This window comes from Raphanus sativus, unplaced genomic scaffold (genome assembly GCF_000801105.2).
Source record: "Raphanus sativus cultivar WK10039 unplaced genomic scaffold, ASM80110v3 Scaffold3587, whole genome shotgun sequence".
In the NCBI taxonomy this organism is placed as follows: domain Eukaryota; kingdom Viridiplantae; phylum Streptophyta; class Magnoliopsida; order Brassicales; family Brassicaceae; genus Raphanus; species Raphanus sativus.
This window is the reverse complement of record NW_026618893.1, coordinates 1-10467: the sequence shown is the minus strand read 5'-3', so window position 1 is coordinate 10467 and position 10467 is coordinate 1. Positions and strand designations below refer to the sequence as shown.

The window sequence follows — 10467 nt, the reverse complement described above, 5'->3', positions numbered from 1 at the left end:
GAACCGAAATATGGAAGGATCACGCAACGAAGCCATGAATTTCAGGCAATCTTCGATATGCGTCAAAGCATTACTGACCATTTCATTCAAGCACTGCACTGAACTATTTGAGTTCTTCTCGTACTTTAAGTCCTACATTGTCAATAATAATAAAAAAGAGAAGAGCATTGTTAGAAACTAGTCAAATGTGAGTAAGATCAGAGCTTGAGAGATATGTACCTCGAGCTTGGCAGCATATTTGCCCCATATCTTGCGAGGCCAAAACATGCGGGACTTTGGTATTTCATTAATGTCCTCAAGATAATCTCTTATAATGTTTGTTTTCTGCAAATATGACGACCAGTTTTTCCCAAATTATTCAAAGATATAAAAGATTTGAGGAGTAAACACATTCTACACTTGATATAATACATTTGTTGTTGTACCTGAAGAAATAAACCCATAGAGTTGGAGATATGCTCCCAGTCTGGGGTCAAAACTTCTGATCCGGAAGCTAGGAAGAGTTTAGACAGACCTAAACCCACAAGTCCAGCAACATAGTGGCAGTACTCATCATAGTCATCAACAGTCTCTACCTAAGCATCATTACACACAAAAAAAAAAGATCATTTCTTCACGCTAATATAAGTAATAATAGAACACAAACAGATATGTTTAATGTTACAATTACAGACCTCCTGGCAGATAAACTTGGCCATTCCTGCACCCATTCTTTTAGTTATTTCCTCAATAGCCTCTTGATACCTTCATTTACAAACAAAGGTATTGGTTTATATATATATAACAATTACTAGTATTTCCCATAAAGTTTCAACAAATCAAAAAGGTCTAAAACAAAAAAAAAAACAGAAGGGCATAGAGGAAAATAGTAGAGAACTAAGTAAACTAACCCTTTTTCAAGTTCCACAAAAGCTGCAGAAACATAGTGAAATTGGTCCATTAGAACCTTGTACTCCTTCGTACCACCTAAAGGTTGAATCCATAAGTTAAGAATATGGATGGTAAATACATATAGAAAGATGGAGAGATGTAAAGAGAGTGTTCAAAAAAACTTGCATGAATAGTGCCAGTCAATATCATATATGTGGCGGTGGAAGGCTATCAGGATGGGCAGCTTTTCATCAGTTGGTATGCTAGTGTCATCCTCTGCAGTACACAACACAAGAATGATGAACACATTGCAAAAGACAGAAGCTTTTTGCTTATTTTAGAGAGAGAGAGACACTAACCAACAGTATCAAGAGCTCGAAGAACCAAGTAGAACACACACACCTACACCAAATGCAATTGCATAAGACATATTACTCACAAAATTATACACAGAGAGATAGAGAGAGAGAAGAAACGTACAGCGTTACGAAGCTGGGTGCCAAGTTGCTGAATAACGAGAGAGAAGCTTCGAGAGACCTTGTGGAGCATAGAGTAGCAGAAAGCCCAGTGAGGCTCAGGTGGGATCTGCTTCTCTGCTTTCTCCATCGCTCGTTTCATCTTCAAGAGCGGATATATATCATCAGGGTATCTCAGAAACGTCCCCAAGCTCCCCATTTTTTTTTTCTGAAATTCGATTCAGAAACAGAGCTCCCCTGTTAATGGAATCACTGACAACCAACAATGCCTTCTTTTTTTTTTCTTTTTTTTTTCTGCGACAACACACTTTGAATTGAACCAAACACAATCAGTTTAAGAAATTGCGAAGGATGAATCCAATCCTCACCTTCGATGTGGTTCGATCTGATTCCGCCAGCGAGTAATTCTAAATTCAGGATTTTTTTCTTCAAGCTTTTGTTTATTCATTCATCGATGAAAACAAAGGGTCACGTTATTTTATTTATTTTAAAAAACAAATTAAGGTTAAGTTACCTTTTACTACAAGATAAGCGTTTATTACAAGTTGGTTAAATTTTATTACAAGTTAAGGCAAAAGAGAATTAAGTAAAACTAGTGGATAACATCGATTTGATTTACTGGGCCAAAAGGCCCAAAACTGAGAAACGCTGACACGGCAAACGAACGATGACGTGGCAAAATGATTGGTTTTAGTTACGTATCCCCCCTACAGTTTAAATGTAACTACCTCTCTCTGTTTTTGCCGCCTTGGTAACTAACTAACTAATCAAACAATTCGAAATGGCGACGAAGAAGAGATGATTCCGGGGAACGGGTGTAAGAAACTGGATATACAGAGGGTGAGGAAACTCGGGAAAAGAGTAATGGCTAAGGTCTTAATTACCTCAAGAGGTCTCCGTGTTCTTTCACTTGAAACCTGGTTGCGTTGTCGCGCGGTTAGCATGGTCTCTGTCTGATGCTAACTCAGTGAAGTTCATAACTATGGTTCTTGAGTTAGCATTGAATTCAAATGGAGAAGCTGATGTTGTTGAATATATCTATCATAGATTTTAGCAGTGACTCATAACCAATAATTTTTTTTTGTTTGGTGGTGGTTGTCTTTGTAAGCATTGACGAATCCGTGAATTTTGTTGCTTGCTTTCTTGATCAGCCGTTCTCGTTGGGAACGTTGGTTTTAGACTTTTGTTCTCTTGACGTAGAGAGTTTGGTGAATTCTCAACATGGGAATGTAAGTGTACTATCATTAATTGGGCTTACAGGCCGATATATTCCAAAGACTGGATGTGAGTTGGCCTTAAGTACTGAGCAATGCATGTTGTTATCCTTAGTAGTGTTAAGCGCAAGTACTTTTGGTGTATATAACCGATAATACGCTCTACTGTTGAAATCCCATTGAAGAGATGGTTGTTACTCTTCTGATAAAAATAATCTTTTGATTTTAAACAAAATGCTATAGTTTTACTTTACCAAATGATTATAGCATGTTTTAAGTTTTTTCCTTATGAAAATAATTAAACTGTAGAATGACAACAATAAGAGAAAAAAGCTTGGGGGGGACATTACAGCTCTCTTGGCCCAACAAGATCTCTCGCTTCGTATCCACCAGTAGATTCTCTCTCTCTCTCTTTTCAGACAAGTCCATTGTTTGTATTATTATTACCTCATCTCTGATTCTGACCCTCTCGCTGCACCATCTGTCCCAGGTCAGACAACTTTTCCTCTATTTCTATCTACCCTACTATTTTATGTTTCTTCATAAATTTACCTTCAACTTCCTATCTCTTTCCAAGACATCCAACCTCTCTGTGTTTATGTTGATGCTCGCAAGTCCCACAACCCCATATCTCCATGGAACTAACTATTTTGTCGGTTCTAGTCAGTAATGTCATTTAGCTGGTTTCCATGAAAAAATCAGCTAAAGATATTTTAGTTTTTACCAAGTTAGGATATAGAGTATATAGACTTCTGTCAAACAAGAAAGTGAATGCTAAAACTAGAAAACATTTGAAAGAAAAGGTACCTATCCACAAATACCTACAAAGTGTTCATAGGAAAAGACAAAACTCAGTGGGCAAAACGGGGCACTTATGGTGTTTACAACCAAAAAAATAAAACAAGAATAGTTGTGTTTGTTATTTCTTTGGGACCCTTGTTTCTTTGATAGTTGTATGCAACTATATCGCCTCTGGAGTCTGGACTAACATAGTCCACAAATGTACTTGATCAAAAAAAAATATCTGTATATATAAAAAAGGAGATAATATAAAGACATGGAAGAAGAACCATAGATAGCTTACTTAAAAAGCAAAGTAGCTAATGCTAAAAATACCTAATATGCTGCATTAGTCTTTCAGTGACAAAAAGTCTTTTATCTTCTAAAATTCATATACGCATATGTATGAATTTAAAGTTTAAACTCTAGTTATGATATAACAATGACATAACACTAATACTAAATGAGATCATTAAATTATAAACTATTTTGGCAAGAATACATTTTACCTAATTTTATAGTTTGTGTTGGAAAGGTATGTGATAGTTTTAGAATTTATTATTTTTAACATAGATAAATTGCAATTCAAAAACCAAAATTAGAGACTAAAGTTTTTTCCTAAGTTTTGAAGAAACGACAACATCTTCGTTTTTAATACTTTTCAGCTTAAATAAAGAAAATAAAATTTCAGAATGTAATCGTATGGTGGATATTGTTTCAACTTTTAATCAATAGACAAAAAGAGATAAGATATGGGATTAGGAGAAACATGAGCACAGGGGTTTAGGTCGACCAACTAGTTGTTAAGGATAGAAACACCTTAACCAGACATTTATAACATTTTCGCTACAATTTTCTTCTCTTTACCAATGATTTGACTCCAAGAATCAACAAGCAAGTTCAAGCACCAACCAGATTATAGCTTTCTGAAGCAAGATTCTTAACAAACCAGAGTCTTTATTTGATAGCTTTTCCACTTTATTTTTCACTAAATAAGAAATAAAAAGTTTTATTTTCTTTCTTTCTTCTGTGAGAGTGAGAGAATGATATGGGTCTTTCACGTGTGGCACTAAAATGAGATGATGAATTCAAATTATATATCACTATAAGAAAAGAAAAGGCGTAAACAAAATCTTTCACATTTTATAATTTTTGGGATCATCATTTTCATTTTCATTTTAAAAAAATTTCTGTCTAAGTTTTGGTTTGTCTTCTTCAACAAAGTAGTAGTTGATATCCAGGTGATTTTCCTAATCTATCTTTATTTCTCTTTCAACTCCTTTTTTTTGGTGTTCTCTGGATTATGCTTACATCTCCATTATTGCATGCATAGTCATCACAAGATGATCAAATTTTACATCATTTTTAGTTATACTCAGCACCCTGCCCTGTTTCAATTATTTTTCTAATCTGCCATTAATTTCAGTCATTTCTTCTATTACAAAGTTCTTGTAACAAGATGAAATTTTGTAAAGGATCTGTTTTGATGAATGATGAAAAACTTAGGTTTGTGTCTGATCTGAAGCTTTCAGACTGCTGCTTCTATGACCTGATCACAGGACAAAGGACTATGGAACTCAACTGATCCAAGAAACACACTGAATTGCTACATTTTCGATGGAGAATTATCAGGAAGCTAGGTTTCCTCCCGGAAACGCAATGATCCACATGAACCCTACAGTTTCTTACTCCGAGGAAGTAGCCGGTAGAGAAAGCACTGAAGCTAACAATGTCTCAGCCTCACAAGAGAGGCAAGTATATTCAAGATTTGGTGGAGTTTCACAAATGCAGGACATTCAAGATTTCGGTTCTTGGAGAGATCAAGCGAGTGACAGGAGCGGTTTCCACCTGATGAGCCCTATTGCAGTCCCTACAGGAGTTCATCAGACTGGTCAGGGATTGTCCCTTAGCCTCGGTTCACAGATTCTCCCTGCTATTCACCAAATGAACCATCAGAGAATGGTGCCAAGAGAGGAGCATTGTAGAGGCAATGAGTATGCAACACAGAGCTTTCCGAATGTGGATGTTGTGAGAACAATTCCAAACTCAAAGTATCTCAAGGCAGCTCAACAGCTTCTAGATGAAGCTGTTAATGTAAAGAAATCTTTGAAGCAGTTTCAGCCAGAGGGAGATAAGAACAAAGAAAACCCTCAAGAACCGGATCAAAACCCTCAAGACTCAAGCACGAATCCTCCCGCTGAGATCTCTCAATCAGAGAAACAAGAAATGCATAACAAGTTGACAAAACTCTTGTCAATGTTGGATGAGGTAATGCCAATGAAACCTCTCATATTTTATCATACAGTAGCTACTTGATAGGCTTCGTTTAATTGCTTTTGCATTTATAATAGAATATTTTTTTCAAATTAATTCATCAGTTTAATATATTAAATGCAAACATTGAATTTATTATAGAAAATGTTTAGTCAAAAATAAATGCAAAAGCATGAATTAACAAGCCCATCCATAATGTTGCATCATTTGGTGTATAATCTAATCATATTGTATTTGTTGTATTTGATTTTGGTATAAGGTGGATAGAAGATATAAGCAATATTACCAGCAGATGCAGATAGTTGTATCCTCCTTCGATGTGATAGCAGGTTATGGAGCCGCTAAGCCATACACAGCACTCGCTCTTCAAACCATTTCACGCCATTTCCGAAGCCTAAGAGATGCAATATCAGGACAAATCATTGTGACACGAAAATGCCTTGGGGAACAAGATGGTTCAGATGGGAAAGGAGTTGGGGTCATAAGCCGGCTTAAGTACGTTGATCAACATTTAAGACAACAAAGAGGTTTCATGCAACCTCAGGCTTGGAGGCCTCAACGTGGTCTACCTGAAAACTCTGTTTTGATTCTCCGTGCTTGGCTCTTTGAACATTTTCTTCACCCGTAAGTATCTTTCGGACTTTTTAAGAATATAAGCTCAACTCCTATGGAATATAAATAATATATAAGTGATTTGCACCGATCCATAATAGGCTATTGGTTTTGAGTTCGAAATCCATGAAACTTCATATAATTTTTTTTGTAAATAACACTGTTACTGTTTGGAAACATGTATAGTTACCCGAAGGATTCTGACAAGATCATGCTAGCAAGACAAACAGGGTTGAGCCGGGGTCAGGTACTAAATGCTTTACTTGACGATTGTTCATAACTCTTTATAATTTTATTTCTTTATTGATTGATGTGCACGTTTGTAATAGGTCTCAAACTGGTTTATAAATGCGCGTGTGCGTTTATGGAAGCCAATGGTGGAAGAAATATATAAGGAGGAATTCACAGAGAATGATTCCAACTCGTCCTCTGAAAATACACCAAAAATGTCTGAGGTACGTCCTATTGTTGCTGATGATGAAGATCCAGCTCAAGAGTTTCCACAAGACCGGACAAAACCGGATCATGAACATGGTTATGGTGTGGAAACTTGTGGCATCGTCCAGGGCGGTCATCAAATGGATGGTGGGAGGTTTATGACGGTTGAGCCTTCATATCATGTGGCTGAGATTTCAAGATTTGGTGGTGGTGGTGTGTCTTTAACTCTAGGACTTCAAAATTCTCAAGGGCGTGAAAATGTTGTAGCTATGTCTAGTGAGGCGTACAACAGCTTTCCAGGGGTTGGTATTTATGGAAATGTCATCCCTGGAGCTGAGATGGAGTATGTAAACCCTGAGAGTCGCCAGAACCGGATAACTTCTTCACAGTTGGTACATGATTTTGTAGCTTGAAGAATAAAGCAACGGAGAGGAATAAAGAGGAGTATGTGTGCATGCGTGAATGTTATGATCAGACTCAATTCTCTAGTGGAAGATTTGGTCAGAGAAAAAAATATTCAGAAATAATTGTATAAAGAAAACATTCTTTTGTGTAAGAAAATGTACAACAATCACAATCATGAGTTTTGAATTTGAACTTAGTGGAAGCTTTAAAAAAACAGTTGAAAATACTTCTTGATTTATTTCTTTAGTTGTAAATAATAATAGCTCACTAATAATGCCTTATCATCCAATAATTGCAATATTGCATGATAACCAAACCATATAATGTTGTGATAAAGTGATATAAATTTTCACCAAACTCACACTCCTATGAACAAAGACTGTATTATCGTTTACAAGATAACATATCATCAAATTCTTATGATAACTAGGACATGTTGAAACTTATTGAAATGTTAGTCTTTAGTTATATATTCATTATACATCTCATAAAGTCTGGCATCTATATACAGTCAATCCATCATATGAATCATGTGATCAGTTGGGAATAAGCTTGGAAGGAGGCCTGACAAGCTTTGGTGTAGGACTGAACTGACCATAGTCTCTTGAATTCATCCTCAGAATTCTCTCATGTTCATGTATCCTTCTTTCCACCAACTGTCCACATATAGAACATTTTATTTTATTCACCAACATATTATTTTAGTTACTAAAATCATGTGATGATTATTTCTCAAAAATCATATCATTCTGATTTACATCTATTTTTATGAATTAAAAATTTAAAACGACGACTAACCTCCTGATGAATATCATCTTGGCTATAGATTAGAATGGATGGTCGGCCTACAAAAAATTGATGAGATTTGTTTGTTTTCAATATCCAAGATTAAATACTCCAAATAATGCTAAGTAACATAATGTCATAACATATCTAAAAATTAACCATCAAGTGTTTACAAACGCACATGTGCAGCACATGTAATAATCTTATTTTCTAAAAGCTGAACAAGTAATAGGCACAAGAAGTTAAGGAGAAAGGCTTCAATCAAAGGATAGATAGATAGAGAGCGAGGGAGAGGTAAGGAAAAAACCTGCGGAAGAGAAAGCAAACATTGTAGCTGAAACAAGAAGAAAGACGAAACCTAGTTTCTTCACAAATTGTAATAAATACATCTTCTTCAACTCTTATCTATGAGAAAAAGCAAGTTAATGAAAGTGTTTGATGTGCTTTTAAACTATATCTTGTTGATTTAGATACGTACGCCTTATATCAGAGAGAAACCCATGCATCTGGTTTGTCACTAACTCACTATATATAATCTCTAAGGAAATACCACCATTACAAGTTACTCCGCTTTTAAATAAACAAAACTAACTTTTACGTACCTTTAGAGATTAGTTTGTGTGTTTCTAATAAGTCTGCATTAACTATAAAAGAATAAAAATAGCACTATAGTTTTGATTTATAAATCATCTAATTAATGAAAATATCTCATAATGCTTTCTAGGTTATAAATATTAATTGTTCATGAAAATGGTGGGATTAGAGAAAAAGTCCCAAAAGTTAAAAGGTAGCCACTTTCCTGTTGTTGGCCACAATAAGTCTAAAGAAGTTAGTAGCTTGATTATTTAATATGAATGGGTTCCACTTTTTTTTAGAAAAGAAACGATTATAACTTTCACAAATTCGTAATGAAATAGAATCCTTGAAAATAAAAATGTATATATATATGCAATCAAACTTAAATGGATTGTTAATTGAACTTAGAGAAAGGAGAAAGTAGTTTTTGGTTAAACTTTGCTTTGATTAACTGATTCGTCAGAATAAATAACATAAATGGATAGCTGACTAATTGAGATCATGGAAAGGGAACATAGTTGTTTGAACTTTGCTTTAATGGACTCATTCGTCACTGTGATAAATTCTCGACGTATTATCTAATGGTTTCACTAAAAATAGGATGTAAAGATGATGTAGTGGAGGATGACCGTACTGTCACGATTCCTAATCTCGGTTTTGTTTTGTCACAAAATATTTTATTAAGCTAGTGTAAGTGCACATCCTACCATAGGATACACACAACAAACCCATGACTAATCTCGTCAAAAACGCGCATAACTAATTTCTGATTAAGCTTGACTAGTAAGTGACAATATCATGTTTATTAATATATTAAATTTATTAATTAATTAACAGTAAAACTATGATCCAGAGGGAAAAGCTCAATGAACACAAATCCTCATACAAACGAAACCCATATAAGCACACATCATATCTCCAAATCAGTGTTTGATCCTAAAAATCCTAATAAAGAAGGACACCTAGATGAGATCTAAGGAAACATAGATCTTTACCCTCCACACAAAAAAACATGGTAAAATCTTAGTAAGAAGAAAAAATTGATGCGACACAGAGACAATACGATTAAAAAAACAATAAACCGATGAATGGCCCATGGATTGTTAGATTATTGACGCAAGCTTAGTACTACGTGTGATGGACATTAGATTCAAACATATAACTCGGGCCTATGTTTTCGAATTTTGAGGCTTTATAATATTTGTGGTTGCCTTATCTGTTAAGATGTTGGGCCTTACAATTAATTAGCTTTGCTTTCATGCACATTACGATGTTTCATAAGCTTCTGAGTTTCAAAAGGCTTAATCTAATCTATTAATTTAGGGATTATCTACTATTTGAAGTTCTCATTTAAATTTTGGACTCTTTCATAGTTGGTGCTAGAATATATCATGCCTCCTATATAATGCAACCTACCAACTTAAATTAAACCAAATCTTAACCAACATAGATTAGTTAAACCTAATCATTAACACTTTTATAATATTTTTGGTTAATCTCTTAATATAATTAGATCATATAAATCTGAATCACTCTTAAATCAACGAGTTTCATATCATTCCAGACATAAGAGAAAAAATATCCGACTCATTTACTGTGTATGCTTATGCTCATTGATCTTCCAAAAACCAAATAATTGTGGCATAGACCAACATAGGCTCATGTTCGTATCACTAACTTTACTTCCATATATTTACTCTTCACCTACATCATATCACAACATACACAATTATGCAAGAACATGATTTTTTTGTTCAAACAACCAAATAATGGTGGCATATGGTCAGTAGATTTTTTAAATATGTTTTTTATATATTACATTTTACGAGACTATGTGTATAAGTTTTTTTTTTGAAAAAGAGCATAACTATGTGTATAAGTTAAAAGGTAAAAAGTATGATAAGGCAAATTATTATAGTAAAAATGAAAGAAGATTAAATACAAACCAATAACAAGTACAACACAAATTATAACACTATTAAATTCTATATATATTTAATAAAATATTATATATATGTCTAATATGTATATATATA

The 10467-nt window shown here is 34.4% G+C and overlaps 3 protein-coding genes across 7 annotated transcripts; 1 reads left to right on the top strand and 2 right to left on the bottom strand.

The window, feature by feature from the left end:
* On the bottom strand, positions 1 to 1842 carry LOC130506718 (squalene synthase 1-like; the record flags this gene model as incomplete). 3 transcript variants are annotated; one of them, XM_057001397.1, is given in 9 exon segments in its annotated part: positions 1 to 132; positions 220 to 324; positions 426 to 575; positions 675 to 744; positions 891 to 966; positions 1057 to 1146; positions 1230 to 1272; positions 1351 to 1640; positions 1715 to 1842. In XM_057001397.1, coding segments are annotated over 8 exon segments (861 nt in total), but the record flags the coding sequence as incomplete, so codon positions are not given.
* A 2259-nt stretch (positions 1843 to 4101) lies between these two features.
* LOC130506719 (BEL1-like homeodomain protein 6) lies at positions 4102 to 7295 on the top strand. Of its 3 annotated transcripts, none has more exons than XM_057001402.1 (5): positions 4102 to 4581; positions 4900 to 5608; positions 5874 to 6238; positions 6413 to 6473; positions 6556 to 7295. In XM_057001402.1, exons 2-5 carry the CDS (start codon positions 4958 to 4960, stop codon positions 7075 to 7077), a joined length of 1599 nt encoding a protein of 532 aa, XP_056857382.1. In that variant the 5' UTR covers positions 4102 to 4581; positions 4900 to 4957; the 3' UTR covers positions 7078 to 7295. The 3 variants fall into 3 exon arrangements, with proteins under 3 accessions (XP_056857382.1, XP_056857381.1, XP_056857380.1); XM_057001401.1 differs by having other exon boundaries at positions 4847 to 5608; XM_057001400.1 differs by having other exon boundaries at positions 4102 to 5608.
* A 111-nt stretch (positions 7296 to 7406) lies between these two features.
* Positions 7407 to 8398, bottom strand: LOC130506721 (protein CASPARIAN STRIP INTEGRITY FACTOR 2-like). Its single transcript, XM_057001403.1, has 3 exons — positions 8163 to 8398; positions 7868 to 7914; positions 7407 to 7725 (listed from the first exon to the last, which is right to left on the bottom strand). Exons 1-3 carry the CDS (start codon positions 8242 to 8244, stop codon positions 7606 to 7608), a joined length of 249 nt encoding a protein of 82 aa, XP_056857383.1. The 5' UTR covers positions 8245 to 8398; the 3' UTR covers positions 7407 to 7605.
* Between the last annotated feature and the right edge of the window lie 2069 nt (positions 8399 to 10467).

What these genes read in the sequence shown, in the direction of transcription:
- LOC130506721 (XM_057001403.1), bottom strand. Translation starts at nt 8,244, where the DNA reads ATGTATTTATTACAATTTGTGAAGAAACTAGGTTTCGTCTTTCTTCTT. An exon ending in GTTTGCTTTCTCTTCCGCAG is followed by an intron (nt 7,915 to 8,162) that starts GTTTTTTCCTTA and finishes AATTTTTTGTAG; the next exon opens with GCCGACCATCCATTCTAATC. An exon ending in AAGATGATATTCATCAGGAG is followed by an intron (nt 7,726 to 7,867) that starts GTTAGTCGTCGT and finishes ATATGTGGACAG; the next exon opens with TTGGTGGAAAGAAGGATACA.
- LOC130506719 (XM_057001402.1), top strand. Translation starts at nt 4,958, where the DNA reads ATGGAGAATTATCAGGAAGCTAGGTTTCCTCCCGGAAACGCAATGATC. An exon ending in TCTTGTCAATGTTGGATGAG is followed by an intron (nt 5,609 to 5,873) that starts GTAATGCCAATG and finishes TTTTGGTATAAG; the next exon opens with GTGGATAGAAGATATAAGCA. An exon ending in CAGGGTTGAGCCGGGGTCAG is followed by an intron (nt 6,474 to 6,555) that starts GTACTAAATGCT and finishes CGTTTGTAATAG; the next exon opens with GTCTCAAACTGGTTTATAAA.